The following is a 26,038-nucleotide window of genomic DNA, read 5'->3' as shown; positions in this document are numbered from 1 at the left end:
AATGTTAATAGTTTGTATTAACAATGAATAATGTTACCATATTATCCAGCAATCCCACTCCTGGGCGTATATCCAGAGAAAAATATAATTCTGAAAGACACATGCACCCGCAATGTTCACAGCAGCACTATTTACAGTAGTCAAGACATGGAAACAACCCAAATGTCCATCGACGGATGACTGGATAAAAAGATGTGAGATATGTATATATATATATATATATATATATATATATATATATGAATATATATATGTGAGTGTATATATATATATGAATATGTGTGTGTGTGTGTGTGTGTGTGTGTGTATGAATACTACTTAGCCATAAAAAAGAATAAAACAACACCATTTGCAGCAACATGGATGGACCTGGAGATTGTCATTCTAAGTGAAATAAGCCAGAAAGAGAAAGAAAAATGCCTTATGGTATCGATTAAATGTGGAATCTTAAAAAAAAGGACACAAATGAACTTACCTACAAAACAGAAAAAGACTCACAGGTGTAGAGAACAAACTTATGGTTACCAGGGATTAAAAGCGGTAGGAAAGGATAAATTGGGAATTCGGAAATTGCACCTCTTGGGGAGTGAAGGAAATGTTACCTATCTTGATTGTGATGGTGGTTTCATGGGTGTAGACATCTATCAAAATTCATCAAATTGTACATTTGAAATATGTGTACTTTACTGTACAGGAATCATACCACAATAAAGGTTTTTTTAAAAAAAACAATAACAACTTCAGTGTCCTACTTTTAAGGTTACAAGGAATTTTTAACAGTCTGCACCAACAGCCAAGGCCATGACACACATAGCTCAGCACAAAAGAATTGCTTTCAGTGTTTAGGATAAATGCCTACTTATTCAGCAAGTTTAAAGTCTTCAGAAATGTGGTATTAGGCTGTTGAATAAAATTCTGTTTAAAAGAAGATAGTGAGAGGTGGGTGGATCCAGTTATATGGACAGCTAACCAGTTTCTCGGAGGATATGAGAGTATGACCGTAATCCCTCCAGGGGAAGAAGAAATGATGGTGATGGAGACACAGAGAGACACCGGAATAGGAGTGGGGCAAACTAGAGGATGACAGAATTGGCCATTAGGGCTTGTGGAGAAAAGGATGCTCCAGAGAAAAGAGCTTCAGATGGCAGAGGGCACCCTCCATCACGTGTCTCTCTCACACACCCCCCACAGCAGCACAGAGTCATCGAAAGGGCACTGGACTCTCAGTCGGGGTGACGTGGGTTCTAGCCCCAGCCCTGCCATTCCAACTCCATGTGTCACAGGGAGACAGGCTGGGTCCCTGGAAACCTGGCTTCCTGGCTGGTCCTGGAGGAGTCGTGAACTTGTGCAAGGCACTTGGCCGTATAAGCCCGATAAGGAAAATGAGACACCATGACCTCTCTCCTCTAACTCTGATTAGCCTGCGACAGAGAGACTAGGGGCTCTCAGCAGCACCGCTCCTGGGTGTGCCCCCTGTGGGTAACTGCCTGCGTGATGCGCCTGTGCTGACGCCTGCCGCTTTCAACAAACACTCTAGAAAAATGCCTGCCCCCTAACGCTAGCACCTGCCCTCATCTACTCCCTCCTCCCCCGAATTGGCACTCGTTTGCTTTTAAAATTCACTTTATCTTGAATCATGTAATGTATTAATATAAAAATGAATAATAGAATAAATAAGTTTTAATTTAACTTGTGGTGCCTTGCATAACGATCAGAAGGCTTGTGTGTTTGTGTGTTGATGGAGGAAATAAACTATTTTTAACATGTCGATGAGGGATGGAGGAGAGAAGGAAACATCTCAGGGTGGAAATACTTCAGGCCAGGAGATACTCCAATTTGGGCTGGGGGAGGCGGGGCAAGGAAGGGCGGCAGGAAGGATTGCTGTCATCCTCAGTGGCTTCTGTTTTGTCCAGCAGGTCCTGCCCACCCAGCCAGGGCAGAGGGAGTTGGGGCGGGGCAGAGCAGGGTGGAGGCTACGCTGTGGCAAAGAGCCACCAGGACAGGCTGAACCTGAGGGCTCTGACGGAGGGAACTCTTGTGACACCACCGTTTTCCCCGCATCAGCTTGAGTCTGGGAAAGGGAAGTCAGGCATCATCACGTCAGTTCCTCATCACAACCTTTTCTACCTTCCCGCTCCTGCCATCATCTCCCGCTCTGTCTCAAAATTCAGTTGGCTCCTCAGGACAGGGAGATTATATTAAGTATATAATATCAATAAATATAATTATATCTATATCAGTTATTTCATATACAATTACATCAATACATATAATTATAATTGAGTAAGACAAGGCAGCAGGGGAAAGGCCCCAAAGAGGACGAGGAAAGGTAAATTCTGGATTCCAGGTCAGATGCTGGAATCAGGAAAAGAACCAGGCGTTTGGAAGCCAGGGTGCCACTCGGGCATCCCCCAATTTCTCCTTTGGTAAAAGCTAGAGGATTCCTGACGCTGCTCTGTGATGATGCCAGAATGAGCTTTGAGTTTCCTGGAGGAGCCGGCCTGAGTCTCCCCTCCTCCACCACTACCGGGCAGTGGAGGACATTCCGCTGCAGCTGGGTGGTGGGTGGTACTCGGCAAACAGAGAGAAGGGTCACAGATGGTGGTGAGAGAAGAGCTGGGAAGGAAAGGTGGCTCAGGCAGTGGACGGGGGCACAGCAGGTCTCCTGAGTGGAGGGCACCATGTCTTCATTTGCCCGCTGGACATGGTGCTGGGCCCTTAGTGCATGCTCAGCAACACCGACTGTCCCCTCCCCCACCCAGGATCTCCCAGGCACTTGGGCCATGACCCAGGACTTGCATCCATTCACTGCCCCCTGTATGGTACCCCCATCCAGCTCTCCAGACATTCTTTTTTTTTTTAGTATTTTTAAAATAATTTATTTATTGTTGTATTTATTTTATTTTGGTAGCAGGGAAGGTAATTAGGTTTATTTTTAGAGGAGGTACTGGGAACTGACCCCAGGACCTCGTGCATGCTAAGCACGCACTCTACCACTTGAGCTATACCCTCCCCTCAGACATTCTTTATGCAACAGCATTTATTAAGTACCTGCCTACTTGCTCTAAATGGAACACTGGACTAGGCCCTGAGGATACACAGATGACCAAAGGTCCATTTCTGACCACAACAAGCTCACAGTCTAGCTGAGGAGGAAGACATAAAGGAACAAGAAAGTAAAACGTGACATCAGCATTTCCAAAGATGTTATGGTGTGCCACGGGAGTCCAGGGGAGAGGGGGGTGATCAATCCTGGGGAAGACAAGATGGGGCAGAAGCCTTGACAGAAGTCTTGATGTCTGAGCAGGGTTCTAAGGGATACAGAGTTCTCCAGTAGATGGTGGGGGAAGCTTCCAGGCTAAGGAAATAGCTTGAGCAAATAAGCAGAGTTACAAAGGACAGGATGCAGGGCAGAGATGCTGGGGTGTGGCTCCATGGGGGCACCCGGTAGATGAGGCTGGAAGAATCCTGAAGCCGACTGGGAGTGGTCAAGTCTTTACTACACAGGGCTGCTCCAGACTCCACCCTGGGGAGTCAGGGAAGGGGAATTGTCTAAGAACTAACCAAGGGAGCTTTTGGTGGGGCTTCCCACCCAAGTTCAAAAAGAGGAGCAAATGTCTTTGTCACTGGAAAGCAGCATGGAGGGCCACTCTGGGGCTGAATCCAGCTATCTTTGGGGAGGAAACCAAACCTGCCTCTGTGTGCCCTTGTTTGTGTTTTGTGGTCATTTGTTTCCTAGGAAAGTTCTTTGTAAAAGCTCCAAGCTCGGCTTGGCTGATTCAAGGGAAAAGAAGCCTCGTCTGTGCCTGGTGGGCACACCAGAGTTTCTCGAGGCATGGCTGGGCATACACGGCAGGAGCCAGAGCGCTACTGGGCAGCTTCCTCAGCCCCTGCTCTCTGGACCTTTCCAGAGTTCCTTCTCCATCCTGCCCCCTCCCCCAACAACACGCCTCCCAGAAGGCGCTGGGCAGCTCTGAGAGGAAGCCCCAGACATTCTTCAGTCCTGCCGAGGGAAGTGCCTGCCCTGAGGGGCAGACACTGCCCCTTCCTCTCAGACCTCCTCTGGAGTGTAGGCGGGGTTGCTGGCTGCTGCCGAGCCTGACAGGGATGAAGGGGGGCCCAAGGTGGCATAGGCAGGTGGAGGGGCTGCCAAGGCTGGGGCAGGGGCAGGGCCTGGCAGGGACGAGGAGGGGGATGTGGGGTGGGGGCAGAAATGGGAGGGGAGAGGTGGGGCTGACGCGGAGGCCACCTCCTGGCCAGCCCTGGCCCCTCGGCCTGGGGACCAGTATCGACTGCGGACCCTCCGGATCAGCATGAGGAAGGTGATGGCCAGAAGGTCGAAGACGAGCTCGGCCATCTCCACCACAGACAGCACGGAGGAGCCAAACCACAGGCTCCACTGGCCGCCCAGGTTGGACAGGAGGGTGACCATCTGTGAGGCAGAGAGGCTCGCTGACCACGCGGCAGAGCAGCCTCACCCGCCTTCCCCAAGGCCCTCGGCCACCCCACCCAGCCTCTCACAGTCCCTGGGCCCCTTCTCTCTGCTCCTCTCCCCCAGGAGCACATGGCTGATGACTGGTGTCTTCCAGGGAAAACTGAGAACCAGGCCACAGGAGGGACGGCTGAAACCCAGGCCTCTGTCAGGGGTCTTCTCCCCAGCATCCGGCACCCCTCCTTCCTACTAGGCCCAGACTTCACCCCCAGCGCACCCTTCCTCCCACCCTCTCAGCCTCTCCCTCTCCCCTTTCCTTGGTCCTCAGCTTTCGAGGCCCAAACTCCCTGGCCCCACGGAGGCAATCCCTTGTCTCTGTGGACAGCCACCCGTTAAGACCCCCCGAGAGAATCCCAGACTCAGTGAGGCAGAACGCACCGTGACAGACGGAGACTCTGAGTTGGTTTTGTAGTTCAGCTCCTTGAAGAAGATGTTGAGTTTGGCAACCCCATTTCTTTGGAGTTGGGGAGAAGGCGGGAAGAAACGGCAGGGGGTCAACCTCTCTGCCGCTCGAAAATACCCTCCTCCAAGCAAGTGTATCAGTTCCTCTTCCCAGATCTGTCTTCCCTCCCAAAGGCTCCTCCTTTCCCGGGGCTGGGACCAGGGTAGGACTGACCTTTTGTCCTTGATGGTGTAATTGTTCTGTCGGGATAGCATCTCGAAGACCCAGTCCTGGGAAAGGATGAGAGTGTCGGTGGGGCCGCCCCCCATGCTCTTCAGGCTTAACTGGGTATTACCCATATGCGTAGAGAAGAGCTCAGTGTTATACATACATGTGCCCATGCCTGCGAGCGTACCCCTACCACCCCTTACCTGGGATGTCACTGAGGGCCATCGTGAGTAACCGGCAGAGAGCTTGTACATGGTCACGCTGGGGATGGAGAAGGGCGCTCAGTGATGGGCGTGGGCTCACTCAGAGGCTTAGCTGAGGACCCTGTAGTCCACTCAGCCAAGCAGCCAGCGGCCCAACCTGCGCTCCGGGGAGGGGACACTCACCTGCATGGCTTCCGGCACTTGGTGAAACATCCTAGGCGGTCTGAGGAGAAGGCATCCTGGAGCTTATAGTAGCAGTAGCCTGTGGAGCAGAGAGGTGCCCATCTTCCTAGGATGCTTCAACCTTCACCCCACGCCCAAGAGGTCTCCCAAGATCCCTGGGCACTCATTTCGCAAGAGTATTATGTGGCATTACATTGGTGCCTCCTGAGTGGCAGCGCCAGAAAATGCTTAAGAAATTAAGCTAAATCCAATAAAAAATAAAAACAACCAGGATACACCTCTGTACAGATGTGTAGGAAATGGAGAAACATTTAAAAGTCAAAAAGAAAAATGGGAACAATTCTTGCATAAGAAAAATGAGATTAAACTACAGTGAGATACCCCTTCACACCCAGGACGATGGCTGTCGTGAAAAAAGACCATCACAAGTGCTGGTGAGGATGTGAAGGTGGAACCCATCGATGCCCAGGAATGTAAAACGGAGCAGCCACTGTGGAAAAGAGTCTGGCGGTTCCTCAGAGGGTTAAACATAGAATTACAACATGACCCAGCCGTTCCACTCCTAGGTGTGTGCCCAAGAGAACTGAAAACACGTCCACATCAAAACTGGTACACACATGTACACAGCAGCACTATTCACAATAGCCAAAAAGCAGAAAACAACCCAAATGACCATGACTTGATGGCTGGACAAGCAAAATGTGGTCTAGCCATACAATGGATATTCTTCAGCCATAAAAAGGAATGAAGTACTGACATGCTACAAAGTGGATGAACCTTGAACATATTATACTACATAAAAGAAGTCAATCACAAAAGATCACATACTGTGATTCTGTTTATAGGAAATGCCCAAGTTAGACAAACCTATAGCAGGTAGATGAGTGGTTATGGGCAGAGGGAGGCATGCTGGGGGCTCTTGGAGAGCGCTAACGGGCACTAAGTTTCTTTCTGGAATGGTGAGAAGGTTCTAAATCGACTGTGATGATTATTGCATTATGACTGTGCTCAAAACTAAAATCATACTAAAATTGCATTGTACACTTCTAAGGATAAGTTATACATGAAATGAATTATCTCAGTAAAGCCATTACCCAAAAAAGAAAAAAAGAGTAATGGGACCATGGATTCCCTCTTCTCCATTTCCCAAATTCTAAGTAAGGTTATTTTGCCATTCTTGCTACTTTTAGTCACCTGGTCTGGAGTCTTTTTCATTTCTGACCCAAATCTCTCTGTCTACCAGGGCTTATATAATTAATTACATAATTAATCTTTAATTAGGGGGAATGAAAGGCAGCTAGGCCCTTTTCCCTGAGGAGAAGACTCTCCTTAGAAAACTCAACAGACTGAATTTTCAGTGGCTTTCCTCTCCCTCATCCTCACAGCTCCTCAGCAAACAGCATTGCTGTTTTTCTCTCTCACAGATCTTTTCAAACTCACAACCACTGAGCAATCACTGTCTGGAGGCCAGAGGAGCAGTGGGCAGAGTCCCTGCTCAGAGTGTCCTGGGACATCACATCTTCCCTCTGGGCCTCAGCCTGCTCTTCTGAGAAAGGAGACGGTCAGGCCGGATGACCTCTGAGCGCCCCTCCAGCTCTGATGCACTGTGATTCTCTTAAGGCCAGAGAGACAGGAACCGGAGGCCAGACTGCAAAGCACAGGAGCGGAGCTGAGAACCAGGGAAGAAAGCAGGCAGAGGATGAACACAGCAGAGCCAAGGCAGAGGCAGCGCTCAACGCCGGGGTCTGCTGGGCCCTGGCCACGTCCCCGGGGAGAGGCCAGCTGCGCCAGGTAAAGGCATGCGCACTGAGGATGCCCGCCCTCAATTTTCCAGCCTCCCGCTTGGAATTTTCTTTCTGTCTCAGCCTCCTGGCACACAGCCTTCTGGCTGAATAACTCATCTGTAGAGAGAAGGAAAAGGGACTGATCTGCTCCCAGACCACGGAAGGGGGAGAGTCCAGTGACCTCCAGATTCTCTTGATTCTGCCCTCCTGGAGGTGAAAAATCCTCAATAAGCAATTCCAATCTATGTATTTGGTTTGTAAATGACACACCTGCTCCTATTGAGCTGATACATTACGTACATTATAAAACACACATGAAACAGAAGGTGTGAGGGAATGAGGCAGGTGCACATAACTTCTAGGATTTCCTTCCTGCACTTCGGGCTGCCTCACCAGCGCGCAGCACCAGCCCTGCTGGTTCCCTGGGGGGAGAGCCGGGAAGCTACAGGCAGAGAGCACTGCGTGCAGAACCCAGGGAGATTTCCCTCACGTGCTCTTCCTTCCTCTTGCTGAGAGTTATTTTTAAATGTGGCCATCCCATTCTAAACACACAGAAACCAAAACAGAGAGAGAGAAACTGTGAAGGAGGAGCAGAGATAGAGGAGAGAGGTAGAGATGAGAGGAAAGCAAGAGGCAGCAGGAGAACCAGTCAGGGGACGTGGGAGCCAGAAGCCATCCCCAATGATGGGTCAGTGAGGGTGCAGGGCTCGTGAGGAAGCCCCGGGCTCAGATGGGGAGGGCCCAGGCCTCCCAGTCTCACCCCAGGAATCATGTTTCCGGTAGTCACAGAAATCCACATTATGGGGCCGCGGGTAGAAGATGTAGGCACAGCCACACTCCCTGACCATGCTCTCCTGGAAGCAGGAATGGATGCACACCTGGAGGAGGGCATGGAGGAAGGGGGAGAGAGAAGGGGGAGGGGTCAGGCCTGCCCTCCCACACACGGCCTCCAATGGCAGGGGAGGGGAGGACACACCAGTCCTTGCAGGACATCTTCATCCCTCTTCCCATCAGTCCCTGTCAGGCACACCCTCTGTGGCTGACCTACACTGCCCCATGGGAGATGGCTGCCATGGAACAGGCCGGGCCGCACCTGCTGCGTGTACTTGGTGAGGTAAAGGTTCTCCACGGGGATCTCACTGCCATTCTCGGTACAGTCGCCATAGTTGTCCCCAAGTCTGTCCACAGCTTCCTGTGAACGTAGAGACACACAGAAGTCAGAGGTCAGAGGTCAGAGCAGGTGGTCCAGGCCTCTTCTTGACCTCCATCTTCCCTCAGTCCCGGGCTGTATGTCCTTCCCTGCCACCTCTCCTCTCTGCCTAATCATCTCAAAACATGCCTCCAGGGCTACGTCCAAGGACACCGGGCCCAGAACATCCCATGAGCCCTAAGCAGGTCCATTCCTCAGAATCTGACTTCCTAACGCCCACTCAGCCAGGCCCCTCACTCCTGACTTCTGCTCCTGAAGCCCACCCCATGCTCCACATGCTCCTGAGGCCCACCGGGCATGGCCCTGCACACCTTCTCCAGGCCTCTGGCTGTCACTCCATGCCCTCTGCTGGCCCCTCTCCATCTGGGGCTCTCGTCCCAGGCCTCCCAGCCAGCTTCCTTGCCTTACTCATGCTGATGGAGGTCTCCACCCCGGGCCGCAGGTTGAAGCCGCCATCATCCATGAAGGCAGGCTCGTTCTGCCCGTGCACCATCACCCTGGCCCCAGTCACTGTGGACACCAGCGGGATGAAGTCATTCTGCTCTGTGCGCAGCGTCAGGGACAGACCTGGGAGATGGAGAGGGCACCGAGTGGGGGCGGTTTGGAAGAAGCATCAGAGGGGTGGAAACCCACCCTCCCACCTGCCGAGTCTCTAAGGCCCCAAGAGGAGCAAGTTCTGGGAGACCTGCAAACAGATTTGGCTACCCCTGAGCTGGACTGGGGTTGGGGCGAGGCAGGAAGGATGGGGACAGGATTTCTATCACGTCTAGAATGGACCACGTGGTGCCGATGGGGGAGAAATGACAGAGACGATTTTTCCAGGATAGAAGTGGGCATGCTGGGCTGAGACCCGGAGGTGCCAGAGCATCTCTAGGACACGAGCTCAAGGTGGGAAAATGTGGGTGTGCAGGGCAAGGGAGGGGTGGGGCAGAGGTTGGGGACGGCTCACCATGGTTGACCCCAGGCATGGAGGACATCCAGAGGTTGGAGCTGTTTTTGTCATTGAAAGTGTAGCAGTTTCCATATATCGGGTGGTGGAAGTGAGAGTAATTCCTATTCAGGAATAAGAGAGTAGGATCAGAGAGGAAAGGGCAGGGGCTCGGCGAGAGCAAGACTTTCAGAGCCCTTGGTTTCCTGATCATCTACTATGTGCCGACGCCATGCTGAGAGCCTTGCTCAGGCCCCGTCAGCCACTCTGCTGGGCATCACCTCCACTTTGCATGAGCTCAGAGAGATCAAGTAGTTGCCCAAAGTCACACAAGTGGTGAGGATGAGCTAGGACTTGAACTCAGGTCAGCTGCCTTCAAGGCCAGGCTCCTCCCCACAGCCACCTGACCTCACTGGCCTTGTGACCTCCCCAGTCCGTCGCTGTGTTGCATTACAAACTCGTGCGGCGTCCTTAGCGTCTCATGTGTCTAAATCTTATTTCCCCATTTGTAGCATAATCTCCTTGAGGACAGGAGACTCATCTCACTCATCTCTAAATCGTCTCTGGGTTAATGGCATGGTTCTCGGCACACAAGAGATACAGGAGACAGTTAACAGAGCTGTGAAATAAATGAATGAAGTAGAGAATGGAAGGGAGTGGGGTGAAAGGAGGGAGAGAGGCCAACGAGCATGGAGCAGCAGGAGGAAGGTCAGACTCAGATCCAAGGGCAGGACAGGGCTTCTTGCATGCCTCCCACTGGTAGGTCCACAGCTGTGCTGGGATAGGTTTGGGAACAGAGAGGAAGGAATCAGAGCAGCGTTGCTGCAATAGGAACACGACTTGACAGCAAGTCCCAGGGCCCCCGACAGGGGCTGTGTGGGGCTGTAGCCAGGCCCACATGGGAACAGAAGGGTCTGTGTTCTAACTAGCCTGGCATCTTGGAGCTGGTGAGGGGAGCAGGGAGAAGAGGGAGACAGGGCTTTGGTCTGCGAGAGGCTGAGGAGGAAGGAAGCGAAGCAGGAAAGGGAAGAAAGCTGGACTGAGATAGGGGGGTGGGGGCCAGGGTGAGGGCCAGGGTGGGGGTACTGGCTGCACGGCCTGGAGCAAGCCAGTTTTTTCATGCTTACGCCCCTCATCTGTAAATCAGGGAGATGGGAACAAGTGATATGATCTGGAATATTCCATTGGCCGTGAAGAACAAAGGCACGGAGGTGTGAAATCCGGCTGCACTGTCTGGGAAGTGCTGGGAGGTCAGCAGTTCCAAAGCACAGGCTGCATTCAGGGAGGGACGGAAGAAGCGGCCACGGAAGTGCACAGAGGCCAGTCCTGCAAGGCCTGTGAGCCCGTGAGCCCTGCTCAGAGGGAGAGGGGACAGGGACAGCGTGACAGCTGTATGCAGCAGGTGGAATCAACAGAGTGGATGAAGCAACACGGATGAATCTTAAAACCACAGAGCTTAGTTAAGGAAATAAAAGGCCGCATGAGATATATAACCTGACACCATTTCTGTAAACGTCACATGCACATTTTGTCACATATGAAAAGACACACATTAAGCACATTTTGAGAACACACGAGAAGCAGTAGAACCTGATGGCGAAGAGCACAGACTCCAGAACAAAACTACTTGTACTTGAATCCTGATTCTAACAAGTATTAGCGGGGGGGCCAACCCAGGTACTTGATCTCTTGGTGGTGCAGTTTCCTCACCTGTAAAATGGGGCTAATAGTACTTAACTCACAGGGATGCTGTGAGGATTAAACTCCACTTAGAACAGTGCTTAGCACCTAGTAAGAGCTATATAAATTTGCTATTAAAAGTATAAGGATTCAGTAAGATGGTTAAAGTGAAAAAGACAGATAATAACAAGGGAGGATGTGGAGAATTTGCAGCCCTCAAATACTCTGGTGTGAATGTGAAATGGTGCAGCCACTCGGAAAATAGACTGGTGGCTCCTCAAAATGTTAAATACAGACTCACTGTGTGATCCGGCAAGTCCGCTCCTAGTGTCTATCCAAAAGAGTTGAAAACGTACACCCATACAAAACTGTGTACAGGAATGCTCATGGCAGCATTATTCATAATAACCAGAAAGTGAAAGTAACCCAAATGTCCATCAACTGAAGTACAGATAAAGAAAATGTTGTTTATCCATTCCAATGGGATACGATTCAGTCATAAAAAGGCAACAATTACAGATACACGCAGCAACGTGGATGAACTTTGAAAACACGATGCTAAGTGAAAGAAGCCAGTCATTAAAGACTGCATAGTGTGTGATTACATTTATAGGAAATGTCCCCAATTGGCAATCCACAGAGACAGAAAGTGGTGGTTTCCAAGGCTTGGAGGAGGAGAGGGAATAGGGAGTGACTGCTAATGGATATAGAGGGGTTCTTTTTGGAGTGAGGAAGATATGTTAAAATTAGACAGTGGTAATAGTTGCACAATTCTGTGAATACATTAAAAACCACTGAATTGTATACACTAAAAGGATGAATGCTGCTATTAAAGAAAAGCTCACAGAGAGAGGGCAAAGGGTGTTGGCTATGTGGGAAGAGGGGCTGAGAAAGCTAGGATAAAGAGCTTCAACTTGATCCCAAAGGCCATGAGAGACATTGGAGGACTTTAAACAGGACTAACTGGAATAGTTAGGTGGAGTCAAAATACTGCCATATAAACCCTCCTGTGGTTGCAGAATAAAGGGAGGTCTGAGCACCAGAGAGATGAACTGGGGCAGGGGTTACAATAACCCCAGTGAGAAATAATGAGGCTCTCAACTCAGGAAGTGACCTAAGCGTCAAGACTGAGATGAACCATGGACTTTCCATTGATGGGGAGGTAGAAGCCTGGGGCAGGCAAAGCGAGAGGGTGATAGAGTGACTTGGTGGCAGGGGCGGGTTGACCCAGGCTCAGGTGCTGCTGTTGCCTCACTTCCCAAGTGGCAGCTTCTATCCTCAGACACAAAAGCTAGACTCAGGAACAAAACACTGTGCGCTGGGCAGAGTGTGTGCTTCAGGTGACAGAAGCAGGTGACACCTGGCCCCGCTGATGTTCTTCGGTAACATGGAAGAGACGGGTTCCCTGTAGAGTGGAGGTGCTGCCTGGACACCCTTCCTTGGCCAGGCGGAGGCAGGGAGATGGTGCCGGAACATCGGGGAGCAGAAGTAGGGCGGGGAGGGCAGGGGTAGGAAGGGCCAGAGGCTACAGAAGGGGTCCCTCCTTACTCACAGCCTCTCATTACGTGAGTAAGGAGACCCAACATTCACCGCAGTTTACAAAGTGTCCTCACACTTCGAGATCATCTTCATCGCCTAAGTAAAAGTGCCAAAGGGCAAGGATTTTTCTTCTTTGATGTACCCCAAATGCCCAAATAGTGAATGGCAATAGCCCAGACAGTCAAAAATATTTGATCAGTGAACACTGAATGGGTCTCATTTCTCCCCTTACACACAAAGAAATATGCTCTGGGGGTGGGGGGAGGGTATAGCTCAGTGGTAGAGCACATGCTTAGCATACACCAGGTTCTGGGTTTAGTACTCAGTACTTCCATTAATTAATTAATTAACTTAATTACACTCCCCCACCAAAAGAAAAGACATAGGCTCTGAAGGGTGATGTGAAATGCCCAGGGTCACCTGGCCCCAGAAATAACAGAACCAGAGCAGGAACTCAGGGCTAGGCCCCCGTTCAATCCCCGCAGTGTCCACTACACCACCACCGCTAGCCTCATCTGAGAAAGTGGAGTACAGGACTCGATGACCTGCTAGGCACTCCTGAGTTTGATGCTAGTAAGAAAGAGGTCTTAGGAAAAAGGAGAACCATACTTCCAGCCCTTGGTTCTCAAAACCAGATCTCAACCCCAGCCATTCCAGGGAATCTGTAAGAGGCTGCCTCACTCAGATGCAGCCCTGCAGAGAGCAGAAGTCCTGCACGATGCTTCCTGGGGTAGAGATTTGGACCTGGAGTCACCTGCTTCCCCCTCCTCCCCACCCGCATTTATTTAGTCAACAAGCATTTCGGGGAGGCGCCCATGCTGGGCTGGAGAAGGAGCCCGGGGTGGGGGGGTGGGGGGCCGGTAGCACAAAGCCAGGCGGAGGGAAGGATGGACTCACGCCTCGTTGCAGGAGACCTGGTTGAAGCGGCAGGCGAAGATGAATTTGCCCAGCGCGTCCTCCTCCAGCGAGGGAGAGGTGTCCTGCCTTCTGGCCAGAATGTTGATGTAGTGGAAGCGATACCACTCCCTCACTGCATCCACCCCTGACGAGTACGTCTGGTAGAAGCAGTCCGATTTGTTCCGGTTGCACTGGACACAGAGACCAGACTGTCAGAGGGCCAGCAGCGAGTGTAAGCAGGGCTGGGCCAAGATCAAGGAATGAGTGATCTGGGGTCCTCAGGACCGATGAGGAGGGGGTGGGAGCCAGGAGCTGGGAGGAACAGAAGGCAGAGAGATGAAGAAGCCCCGAGGAGAGCGGACCCCGGAGAGCACCGGGTTAAGGGAGCAGCAGGTAGGCCAAGGTGGAGACCGGGCGCTGCACACACCTAGGGGTCATTAATGCAGCCTCCGAGGAGGGTGGAGCAAGGATTCTTCTCCCTATTTCACTGATGGGAAGACTGAGGAACCAAGCGATTCATCCCAGCAGCAGAGCAGGTACTGGAACCCAGGGCTCCGGGAAGCGTGGTCCGCTCTCACTAAAGGGGTTTGTCTTTCTTCCTCCCTCTACTTCTCTCCCATTTTCTTTTACTCTTCCTTTTATTTTTCATTTTTTATTTTAAAATTAAATTTCCTTGTTACTGTCTTCCTATTCCCTGTCATAGGCTGGTAGAGCCCCTGTGCCCCATCACATTGGAGGGTCTCAACTGAGTCCCACCAGAGGGATGGACTCCAGAAAGATGCATTTCCCACAACAGATCTGACTTCCCGCCCCCGGAAACGCTCCCACAGGAGGAGTCTCTACCAGCTGGCTCCCACAGAGATGTTATTTAATTTTATTTTTCAAACCTGATATATGTGTTTAACTTATTTATTTTGCCAGCAAGTGGCTGGGGTCCAGCCTCGTATCCCTGGCAGCGGAGGCGGGGTGCGGAAAGGGAGCGGAGTCCGAGCGCGGGCGGAACCCGCGGGGCGGGGCGAGTGGGCGCGGCTTCCAGGTGGTGGGCGGGGCCGGGGCGGGGCCTTACCAGCTGGAAGCCGATCTTCCAGTCCTTCCTGTTCACCTTGGGGTTGTTGTCCCGCACACTGGAGGTGGCGCTGCGGGCGCTGCGGGCCGCATGGGGCGGAGCCGGAACCGGCAGGCGCTGCAGTGGGTGCGGCAGGGCCTCGCGCAGGTCGCGGCGGCCGCGGGCGCGGGCCACGAGGGTGTTGGAGGAGTTGTACTTGTACAGGTCGAAGAGCGTCTGCTCTGTGATGCGGTCCAGCTCCTCCAGTTCCTCTTTAATCTCCGTGTACCTGGGAGGGCCGATGGCAAAGGGTCAGATTAGGGGGCGGCCTCACGCAGGTCCCTGGCCCCCTCTGGGCCTCAGTCTCCTCGTCTGTAACCAGTGAGGTCGGTGCATCCCGGAGAAACCTGCGGGGAATAGCTCTGGGGTCTCTCGGGCTATGTTGGGGGGAGAGCGGGAGTGTAGACAGGTGTGTCCGCCAGGTAATTGCAGGCGACAGTGAGCTCCGGCGGTGACCGCATTTATTACTGTCTTTATCATAAGGGAGAGGCGGAGGCGCCTGTGTGTGAGGCGCGCTCCTCCCAGTCGCCCGGCCCTGGAGGGGAACCCGGAACTTGTCCGCTCGTTCCCACCCGCCCAGACACTCCCACGGGCCCGCGGCGTGCCGGCCATCCCGCCCCATCCCCTCAGGCGAGGGTGGCCTTTGGGCCCGCTTGCCATCTGACGCTTTCTAGATCTGCACTTCTAAAATCTTCCAAGGAACTTTAAAAATGCCGATGCCACACCTCCCACCCACCCCTACACACACATACACCGAAGACTCAGTTTTAATGAGTTTCAGGTGGGGGCCCAAGCACCACAAGTTCAACACTGTCCAGTAAAAATCGTTCAATTCCTTCTTCTCAACACAGGGCCTATTACCATCCTGAAAGTCCGGAGTAGCAGGGCCTTAGGGATAGAATCTACCCAAACAAAACAAACACCCAGAACTAATAAACAGGATTGTAGGACACAAAACCAATATACAAAAATTAATTGTATTTCTACATGCTAGCAACAAAAATTAGAAAATGAAATCACAAAAACAACATATTAAATAGCATAAACAATATCAAATCCTGGGGATAAATCTAATGAAAGATGTTCAAGACCTGTACAATGAAAATCACGCTAAAACAAATCAATTTTGGAAATGAGGAGCAAAGTTGGAGGGCTGACTCTACCTGACATTAAGACCAGAAAGCCACAGTAATCAAAACGGTGTAGTACTTATGTAAGGACAGACAGCAGAGCAACAGAACAGAGTCCAGAAATAAACTTGCACATATATGATCAACTGATTTTTGACCAAAGCAATTCAATTCAATGGGGCAAATAATTTTTTAAAAACAGATGGTTTTGGAACAACTGGATACTGTATGAAAAACAAAACAAAACAGAACAGCAACCACTACCTTAGTCCATACACAAAAACTCACAACATAAAGACTATAGAAGCAAACATAGAAGATACCTTCAAGATCTTGGGCTAGGCAAAATCTTTTGGAATAAAAAATAAGGAAGAAATCCTGAAATATAAAAACTTCTTACAAGTCAACAAGAAAAAGACAAATTGTTTTTAAAATGAGCCCAAAAACTATACAAATGGTCATTAAACACATAAAAAGTTACTCAACATAATTAGTCCTCAGATAAATGCAAATTAAAAACATAATGACGTACCATTAAACATCTATTAGGCTAAAACCAAGAGACTGACAACATCAAATACTGATAAGCGTGTGGAGCAACTAGAATTGCTGCTGATGGGAGTCTAGAATGAAACAACTGATTTGGAGGACCACTGGCGGTTTCTTACAAAGTTAAATATACATCTACTTTAAGACCCTTCTGGATATTTGACGCAATTCCACTCCTACCTGTTTACCCAGGAGCCATGGAAACATAAACACTTGTACAAGAATATTCATAGCAGCCTATTCATATTTGTCAAAAAAGCTTGAAACAACCCAAATGTCTATCAATACTGCTCAGCGATCAAAAGGGGCTCATACAGACAAAAAAGAAAAAGAATTTCAGAAACATTAAGTTAAGCACAGTAAGCCAGACACACATACAAGAAAACTCATGTTGTATGATTCCATTTATATGAAGTCTAAGAACAGGAAAAGCACTAATTGATGGTGACAGAAGTCAGAAAAGGGTAACGGGAGAGGGAGAGGAACTGACTACAAAGGGACACCTGCTACTGGGAATGTTCAATACCTTGATTGCCCAGCTCAAGGAGCACCTAAGATTTGTGCATTTTACTGTACATAAATTTGCCTCAACTAAATAATAAGTTGAATTTCAGTGCAGAGCTTCACTCACCAGAGAGTCCGGTTTGAGAGGACTGAGTGGGGCCCAAACAAAGCTATTTTCACAAGAGCCCCAGGGGGTCCTAACGTGCTGCTGCATTAACCACTGCTTAGTCCACATCCTCACCGTCCTCCTCCGTTCTCTCTCTCATAAAAGGCTAGCCAGCTGCCCCGCATCCTCTCGCTACAGGAGAAAATGTAGCTCAGGTCGAAGGTGTGTGTTTGAAATTCTGAAAGATTCGTTTGTTATTGGTCATTAAAAGAATGGCAGTAATAACTAGTATTTCTTGAGCACTTACTATAGCCAGGCACTGTGGTATCAGAATGTCTGTTATTTAATTTAATCTCCAGTGTAACTCCACATACTACTAGCCACTGGTAGTCAATACTGTGGTCATTCCCTTTTACAGGCGAAAAATCTGAAGCATTTGTTCAAGGGTCACCTGGCCAGCAAATGGGTCAGGAAATACTCTGGCCATCACACTGCCCCCCATTCTGTCCCTGCTCCCTCTGGCTATTCTAGGTGGCCAATGTAGTACCCCAGAAAGAGAACTGAGCCAGAGGCACCTAGATGTGTGTCCTGGTGCTCCAGCCGCACACTTTCCAGCTGTGTAATGTCGGTAAGTAATCCAGCCTTTCTGAATATAAGCCTTAGTTTACTCATCTGTAAAATGGGCATAGCTCTAGATCTGCCTACCTCATGAAGCTCTCAGAAGATTAAACGACATAAATTAATTCAGAGACACAAAGATGTCACTGAATATCAGGAAGACACAGAAAGGAGCCTGAAACCCAGGAAACAGAACTGTCTTTCTCATGTCATGTAGGAAGAATCCAGGTCCCCCAACTTGGCTGAAGTTATTTCCTCTGATGAGCCCCCCATCCTCCACCCTGTGACAAGTCCTCCAGAAGAAGCCAGGCTCCATATAGAGCACCCTCACTCCCTCAGTCGACCTCTCTCCTCTTTTTTGGCTTAGGGCGGGAAGAAGTAGTCCCACATCACCCCTTCAGTAAAGAAATCTCTCCCTCCCTTGCAGTCGACACCTACATCTAAGAGACCTGACCACTGCGGAAGACCTGCCGATGGCTCAGATCTTGCCCTGCAAGCAGGGGGGGTCTGGCAAGAGAAGACCAGGGCTGGAGAGGGATGAAGAATGCTGCCAGACAGTCCAGCCCTGCTAACCTTGACCCCCTACCCCGGTCACAATCACGACACTCACTCCCATGCACTCTGGCAGACATCCCTACATTTGAGGGTGGGTGAACCATTGCACAGTTTAATCAGGCAGGCATTACTGTCTCCATTTGACAGTTGAGGAAACTGAGGCCCACCAACCAGCAACTTGCCCCAAGGCCACTCAGCCAGGAAGTCCTGGAGTCAACATTTGAACCCAAGCCTGTCCGATTTCATGGCCCCTGCTTCTCCACTTCTTCCCTCTCCAGGCTCGGAAGCACTTGAGATCGGTCAGCAAAAATCTCCTCTCCCATCTCCCCTGGCTGTCTCCCCTCCAGCCCTTCTTCTCTGTTGGGGACAGACTGGCAGGGGCAGGGACGCTGGGAGATATGGACGCTGATACCCCTACTCTCTTCCACATCCTCCCTCTGTCCCCAGAGAGGCTGCCTCTCACAGAAGAGCCCATGCATCCCAGGTCCCCATCCCACCCACCCAGGGACCCCAGTAGAGCATCCTGGAAGTACAAGGCAGAATGGGCACCAGAAACTCATCAGCTTCCTTCCCTTCCAGTGTGCATCTGGGGACCCGGCCGGCTCCTTCCTTCCTCCAGGGACCATCTAGAAGCCTGGACTTCCCTTGCTCTGCCCCTCCCCCAGCCCCATTCTCCTCTACATCTCAGTGCCTCCTGTCCCCCGGGGGCTGTGCACACACCAACCCAGTGGAGTACTTCCCCTCATGGCTGCTCTGAGCTCAGCCTGTAACCAGTGTGTTCAAGGCAGGTGCTTTGCAAGCAGCACCTCCCTGTAACCCCCTTAGGACAGAGTCCACCCTTCCTGAGTCGGTTCTGAACTCTCAGATCACATGTGGATTCATTCCTGGCTGGGACATTTTGAGATCAATAGATATTCACCAACCAATGATTGTTCAGAGGGTGGGCAACCAGGGTGCTGAGAGCTCTAACCCATTTTACCCAAGGAAAAGTCATAGGAACTAAGTTCTAATCAGTTTTCTGTGCTCATTTCCTAACCTCACTCCTTTTTAGATGGTTACCCTTGGACAAGTTCCTTACCCTCTCTGTGCCTCTGTTTCATCATCTGTAAAATGGCAGTGTTATTAGTACCAGCTACACAGCCTGGTAATAAGAGTAAGAGAATTAATACACGAAAAGTACTAAGGAAAAGATCTGGCAGAGTAGATACTGTGTAACTGCTACTGTTGTTTTTATTGGCATTGCTGTTATTTAATGAGAACAATAGTAGTAACCGATTGTTGGAGAAGAGAAAGCTAAGGAGACACAGGAGCCCTGCCTGCCACCCATCTACCCTGCGACTTTGTGGTCAGCAAAAGTGGAGCCTAAGACCAGATTCCAGTTCTGACTTCTCTGCCTAACAACTGGGTGACCTTTGCAAAGCCTTCAGGTTCTCAGAGCCCCAGTCTTCCCATCTGACTCTGGGGCAATAGTTCCCTCCTACACCAGCAAGCTGGCTGTGAAGATCAGATTGCGATAGTGGACTCTGCAATCCGCGGCATGGTTACTGCTGTCCTGGGTGCACCTGAGCTGACAGCCATCGGGCAAAGAAGGAGGTATCTTTAGAGTTGCTTCAAAGACACAGAACCACAACCCGAGGGTAGAAGTTACCACAAGATAAGGTGCAGCTTTTTTGAGGAAGAACTTTCCAGCAATAGCTGCTCCAGAGGTAGTGAGGTTCCTGGCCTGAGGAGGTCATCACTGGGTGGGCGGGGGTTGCAAGCTCTGAGTCCGGGCTTTCTGTCCCTGCCAGGACTGCCAACACAGAGCCCGCTCTGCAGGGTCTCCCCAGCAGGGTCAGGGATGAATGGCCTGGCTCAGAGCCTTCCCCTCCCTCAAGGCAACTTCTCCCTTTGGGGAACTGCCCCTCTCCTTGCTGCCATGTCCCCTGCTCTGCCATGTCTGGAAAGAAGATTCCATGACCTTCTTTGCTGTTAAAGAATGCTAACCCTTCTGGGAGGGACAAGGCAATTATCAAATAAGCTGTTATACAATGCTAAAGACCTCCCCCCAAACCAAAATAGAATGCCAAGCTCTTCCTTAGGACCAGCCTAAATCCCTCCAGGACTGGACGAAAACGACATTCTTGGGCTCTGTTTTCCGTGGATGTGGATAAGGCTGGACCTCTCCCTTTGGTGAGAAAGCTTTTCGTTAATCAGAAAGAAAGGGACTGCTGTGGCTGACCCTTCACGTTGGACTCTTAGCACCTCCTTGCTTAGTATGAAGGTCTTCAGCTTTGTTTTCTTTCCAGTCAGTTACAGAGAAAGCCAGAACCCCCTCTTTCTACCCACCATCGCGCCTGCCCAGCTGCCAGCAGGTGGGCTTCCGGTCTGACTTGGCCCCACTCCAGTTATCTCGCCAGCTCCTCTTTCATCCACTGATTTCCACCTACTCCCTGCTGCCCCAATGAGTCACTCAGCTCACCTCGCCTCTGCCCCCAGCACCCTGGCCAGCCAGCAGCGTGATTCACGCTCAGGTCACCACCCACCGCGCTACATTACCTGTCTGCATACCGCTGCCGCCTCTCTCCTGGAACAGGAACCCACAGCCTGGACACCTTCCCCCTCCCTCCTCCCTGACTCCAGCTGCTCTTCCCCATGGACTCCCACCAGCCCGCCAACCCTGGACACCTTTGCAGGGCCCCTCCTTAAAGTGCAGTGGGAGAAAGAGCTTGGGAATCAAACTCACTTGGTTGCTGCTAACCCAGCTGCTCCCCCTGGGATGCACTAGCTCCTAGGTGAGGGGGGTGATTTTTGGATCCCAGTTTCACCACCAGCTACGTGTGTGAACTTGGGCAAGTTACTTAACTTCTCTGGGCCTCAGTTTCCTCGTCTAGAAAATGGGGGTAATACTGGTATTGACATTAGAGGTCTGTTGTGAAGATTAAATAATTTTAATATACAACTTTCATTTATGTTTGACACATATTAAATACTATACAAGTGTTAGCCATTATCATTGTTTTTGTCTTTTTATTATTTGCTGACCCTGCTCAATTACTCCGCCTCCATTTTTTTATCTGCTAAATGGAAAGAATAATCATGCCTACCTGAATGGACTTGAGAGGATTAAATGAGATAGTGCTCCTTGTGCACCCAGCGCCGGGCGGAACACGCAGTAGGTGTTTGGCACCTCTCTGCAGCGCTGAGGAGCCCTCCCGGACTCCCTTCCCTTCCAGGTTGCTGTGTTCTCTCCCCACTAAGTCCTGCAGCAGCCCCTGTGCAGGAGGGATTTTTGCTGTGTGGACAGCTGCCTCCCAGCCTGCTGGCCCCAGAGGTCAGGGCTCTGGTTTTCATTCCCTGGAGCTTTTTCCACCACTATCCAGGGCCCTGCCCCAAGCAGAACCTTGGAAACCCTGCAGACCTTGGCAGATTCACCCCTGCCCTCCATCTTTCACCCACATCTTTCAACCACAAATATTTATTGAGAGCCTACTACCCGTCCCGCCCCTCTCTGCAGGCTCAGGGCTGCCCCCGCCCCTCCCCTACACCACGGCCCCAGGGGAGGAGGGATGCGGGAAGGGGGGAAAGATTAGGGCTGAGGAGCGCCGGAGGTTGGGAAGAAGGGAAGCAAAGCCATGGGCACCAGGGGGAGAGAAAGAAGACTGCAAGGGGGAATAAAAGCAAGCCCAGGAATGAATGAGATGTAAGCATCTGGGTGGAAACTCCACTTATTCCCCGTCCACATCTTGGGTGTTAAGAAGAGGCAGGGGAGGGGGAGGGGAGAGCGCGGACCTAGCATGCACGGGGCCCTGGGTTCAATCCCCAGTACCACCATTTTAAAAGTAATTAAATAAATAAACCTAATCCCCTCCCCTCAAAAAAAAAAAAAAGAGGCAAAGGTTTGTGGTCAGGCAGAGGGTGAGTCACCGCTGTCACTACCTCTATGACCTTGTGCCTTAATCTCTCTCTGCCTCAGTTTCCTCAAGTGTAAAGTAGGAATAATAATAATACTTGCCTTGAGAATTTAAGGAAATGCCTGAATTGTTGGGAGAATGAGAGGAAATGCCTGTGAGGTACTTAACAGCATCTGGTGCCTGAGGCAGCTTTTCAGTAACTGGCCCCGTACCCGGGACCTTGCCAGGGAATCAAACACGCTTGCTTGCTTGCCTGCTTGCCTGCCCTGGGATGCACTAGCTCCTAGGTGACAGGCGTGATTTTTGAATTCCAGTTTCACCACCAGTGAAATGGCCCAGCAATCAGTGAAATGGCCCAGCAATCTTTTCTCTGCAGGACAGGGCGTCCCAGCCCTCACTAGTTCACAACACATCTTTGGACAGTATGCATGGGGGGGCCTCCACCCCCTAGATGTGACCAATTCCAAGCACCACAACGGCCCGCATACCCTATCTGTTTGCTCATCCACACACTCATGCCATTGCTCTCTCTCTTATACACACACACACACACACACGCTCATAAATCTTACACTCCTTGAAGGCAGAAACCTATAACTCACAATTTTTTTTATACTTATCACGGTGTGCGTAAATTGTTTATATGCCTATCTCTTCCATCTTATTTTATCCGCCAACACCTAGCCAAGTACCTGGCCTTCAATGACAGTTGTAGGAATTATTGATAAACCCATTTGCCAGGTACCTAACACCGAGTCTGGCCTGCAGCGGGTGATCTCAAGGCGCGGAATGCCGGCGTGAATGCACAGAAAACGTGAGTGTAAACACCTAGCTCCAAATTACCCCTCCCCAACCCTGGGCTCCATGAGCAAAAATTGGCAGAGAACAGTGATGAAACCCAAAACTTCTGGACACACCCAAGCACATAAGTCAGGCACCTGGGCAGGTGAACTGTGCAGCCCAGCAGGGTCACCTGGGGCCTCTGGGGGAACAGTCTGCCCAGGGCTGCTTTTATTCTGTCCTGTTCTCCTGGCTCTGTGACTCTCCACCCCCAGCCTCCAGGCTCCTGTACTGCTCTGCCACCACCTCCCACTGCTTTCCCCCCGGAAACGAACTGCCCGTCTAAACCAAGACCAACATACCAGGGCCAAGCCCTCGCCAGCCCCTGCCACCGACCCCCACAGCCGCTGCCATGGCCTCATTGCAGAATCTCCATCAGATTCATCTCCTGGCCGGGAGGAGAGGGTGATCGCTACCTGCCCTTCTGGAGTTATCAGCATCTTGACCTCATCAGCGCTCCCTCCCACTTGCAGGGGAACGGATGGAAGAGGAGACTGTCGGTCCAACAAACACGCTCTGGGGAAGCCTCAGGCACTGGGGAGGGTCCAGCAGGTCCAGGCTTCCTATCCCGCCCAAAGGAAGGTCTGGTCCGGACAGGAGTGCCGCCGCCTACCCCTGGCTCTGAGCATCTGCCCGCCCGGTGGGCACCCCGTCCCCTGTGAGGCCCCGGCCGCGGCGCCGGGGGAGCGGCGGAAGGAGACTGACCTGTAGGGGTTGAGGGTGCAGATGGAGACGGCGGGGAAGACGAGCTTGTCGGAGTTGAGGTTGATGTTGAGGCTGACGGGGTAACTGAAGTACTCTTGGAACAGCAGGCCGAACTGCCAGTACATCATGCCGAAGGTGCAGAGCCAGAGCACGGCCCAGAAGGCCGTCTTCATGCGATTGTGCTGGGAGCACACCAGGCGGATGGCGCCGTGGATGGTGGTGTTGTTGCAGAAGAACTCGAAGAGCTCTCGGTAGGAGCGGTGGAACTCGATCAGGGCCTCCTCCTCCTCCGTGGGCTGCTGGGGGGCCGCGGGCTCGGGGTCTGGCCCCGGCTCCTCACGCTTGTCCCCCTTCATGAGGCCTTGGGTTGCTTGGGGAGGAGGAGGGGGAGAGTCAGGCTTGCTCTCTGGGCTCTGGGTGCCCTCCGCCTCCATCATCGCGAGCCCAGCACGAGGCTGCCCCCGGCCCGGCCCTCAACCCGCCCGCATCCCACCCTGAGCCCACCTTCTCCCACCGCTCTCTGCAACTCTCCTCCCTGCCCAGGAGCCCGCTGACCTGCTGGAGTCCCGGCAGAAGAGCTGGAGCCGGGCTTCCCTGGAGTGGCCTCTTCCCTGCTTCCCTGATAAGGCCACCTTTTGGGTTGTGTCCTAGAACCTCCCTGACCCCACGGCAGTCAGTCAGCCGGCTTAGTCAGTCTTTCTTCCCTCTTCTTCCTCAGGGATCTCTGTGTCTTAGTTCCTCTCTCTCCGTCTCTGTCTGACTTCTCCTTCTCTGTGGGTCTCTCTCAGCTGTCTTCCTCCTTGCCTGTCTCCTCTCCGTGTGCCAGGCTCTCTGGTCCTGCCTCTCTTCATCTGCCTCCCCACCTTGCCCCCTCTCTCCTCCAGTCTCTAGCCCTGACCCAGGGCTGTGTCCTGACTCCCTCTCTGTCCCAGGGACTGCCGAGCTCGGAGAGGTCTGAGCTGCCTCCTGCTACCCGCTCTCAGGTTGTGGCTGGACTGAGACTGGTTCCTTTCCAGTTGAATCTGGCAGCCCAGCCTCTCCTCCCCCTCACCTGACAGGTGCAGTGGCGGAGCCCGCCCGCCGGCCGGCCGGGGATGGAAGTGACAGAAGTCTCATTAGCATCTCAATTAAAGGTGAGCGGGGCAGGCAGGGGGAGGGGCAGAGGCGGAGTCAGAGCTGAGAGCTCACCAGAGGGAGGAGGGCTCCTGAGGGCAGGTGACCGGGAGCACGAGCACTGGGGAAGGAGAGAGGGGGCAGAAGAAGAGTCAGGGCCTGGGCAGTGATGGGGACCTGGCAGGCCCGGAGACCAGGAGATGGAATGGCAGGCGAGGGCCAGAGGTCTTGGACCAGGAGAAGGGTCCTAAAGACAGAGCCAGGAGGGCAAAGCTAGGGAAAAGGACAAGCAGGATGCATAAGACTAAGGCGGGGGGACCAGAAGAACAGGGGAGACAGGAAAAGGGAGATGGATAGAGGAGGACAGGGTGAAGGACCAGGAGGGAAGGATGGAGGAGGGGCAGAGAGAGGAGGATGAGGAGGAGAGAGCCAGCCCAAAAGGGAGTCCCCTCTTCCAGGCAGAAGAGCAGGGACTCCCTAAGCGGGCTTCCAGGAGTCAGGTTCCTCCCTGGGGAACCCCTCTGTGGGAGCGCCCAGGTCAGCCTTGTCCCCAGGTCTTGGAGAGGAAGGAGAAGCGGTATCTGCAAGTTTCCTCCCCACTCGCTGAAGTGGGAGCACCTCCCTGTCCCAGAGCCCCCTCCACCTCTCCTAGCTGGTCCATCCTCTTCCCTCATGACTCCTCACCACCACCTCTACCTTGGCCAGCCCAGGGAGCCAGGGAGGGGCCCAGGTGGAGCTGGGAGCTGGGCGGGGCCCTAGGACATTGTGTTCTTTTTCACACCACTGGCTGCCAGGCCAGGAATGTGTAATGTCCCCTGTTGTGGTCACGGGGTTGCAGGAATGTGTGCGCTGAGGGAGGCAGCGCAGGGGCCAGGCAGGGCTCTTGGGCAGAGCCCCGGAGCCCAGGGAGGATCAGGGACAGCGGGCACTGAGGAGGCAGGGAGGGATGTGGGCCGCGCTGGGGGATTAGGAGGAAGAGGCTGGCCCGGCCCAAGTCTATATCAGCCCTGAGAGGAAGGAAAAGTGTTTCTCCTCCAAAATCTCTGCCCCAAACAATCCAGCAAAATAATAAAGGGTGAAGTAGCAGGCAGTGAAGGGGGAAGGGTCAGAAATTCAGGCCCCCAAAGAGGGTCCACGAGGCACAGAGACCCAAGCACACAGCTCAGGCAAAAGGTCTGCCACTGTGGCCTCGCAAGTTCCCTGGCTTCTCTCACCTCCTGGAGGAACAGGCCTGGGATGTGCGAACTCGGGCCCAGCCTGAGCACCGATGTAGCCAGATGGGAGAGGACATGCCTGCGATATCATGATGTCATAAGACGAGGATCTTAGTGACAGAGGGAACCAGGTGCTCAGGGAGCCTGGGGAGAGGGAAGCAGGGAGAGGTACTCACCCCA

General features: G+C 52.1%; 1 protein-coding gene and 1 long non-coding RNA gene across 4 annotated transcripts; one reads left to right on the top strand and one right to left on the bottom strand.

Annotated features, from left to right (window-relative positions):
• Positions 1-1,785: 1,785 nt before the first annotated feature.
• Positions 1,786-25,322, bottom strand: SCNN1A (sodium channel epithelial 1 subunit alpha). Of its 3 annotated transcripts, none has more exons than XM_072954853.1 (13): positions 24,583-25,322; positions 23,532-23,901; positions 14,593-14,860; positions 13,527-13,717; positions 9,432-9,535; positions 8,886-9,049; positions 8,366-8,464; positions 8,033-8,150; positions 5,489-5,567; positions 5,306-5,363; positions 5,109-5,164; positions 4,871-4,946; positions 1,786-2,071 (listed from the first exon to the last, which is right to left on the bottom strand). In XM_072954853.1, exons 2-13 carry the CDS (start codon positions 23,885-23,887, stop codon positions 1,799-1,801), a joined length of 1,842 nt encoding a protein of 613 aa, XP_072810954.1. In that variant the 5' UTR covers positions 23,888-23,901; positions 24,583-25,322; the 3' UTR covers positions 1,786-1,798. The 3 variants fall into 3 exon arrangements, with proteins under 3 accessions (XP_072810954.1, XP_072810952.1, XP_072810953.1); XM_072954851.1 differs by lacking the exon at positions 1,786-2,071 and adding an exon at positions 3,190-4,432 and having other exon boundaries at positions 24,583-25,315; XM_072954852.1 differs by lacking the exons at positions 1,786-2,071; positions 24,583-25,322 and adding exons at positions 3,190-4,432; positions 24,087-24,542.
• On the top strand, positions 6,369-7,517 carry LOC140691363 (uncharacterized). Its single transcript, XR_012067000.1, has 2 exons — positions 6,369-6,645; positions 6,913-7,517. It is a non-coding gene; the product is annotated as an uncharacterized lncRNA (long non-coding RNA).
• Positions 25,323-26,038: the final 716 nt, after the last annotated feature.

Source organism: Vicugna pacos, chromosome 34 (genome assembly GCF_048564905.1).
Source record: "Vicugna pacos chromosome 34, VicPac4, whole genome shotgun sequence".
NCBI lineage: Eukaryota > Metazoa > Chordata > Mammalia > Artiodactyla > Camelidae > Vicugna > Vicugna pacos.
This window is presented reverse-complemented; position numbering and strand designations above follow the sequence as displayed.

Excerpts from the sequence above, each read along its gene's own strand:
- SCNN1A (XM_072954851.1), bottom strand. The coding sequence starts at position 23,887 with ATGAAGGGGGACAAGCGTGAGGAGCCGGGGCCAGACCCCGAGCCCGCG. Across the intron at positions 4,947-5,108 it reads TACACCATCAAGGACAAAAG|AAATGGGGTTGCCAAACTCA; the intron begins GTCAGTCCTACC and ends CCAACTCCAAAG. Across the intron at positions 4,433-4,870 it reads CAGAGTCTCCGTCTGTCACG|ATGGTCACCCTCCTGTCCAA; the intron begins GTGCGTTCTGCC and ends TCTGCCTCACAG.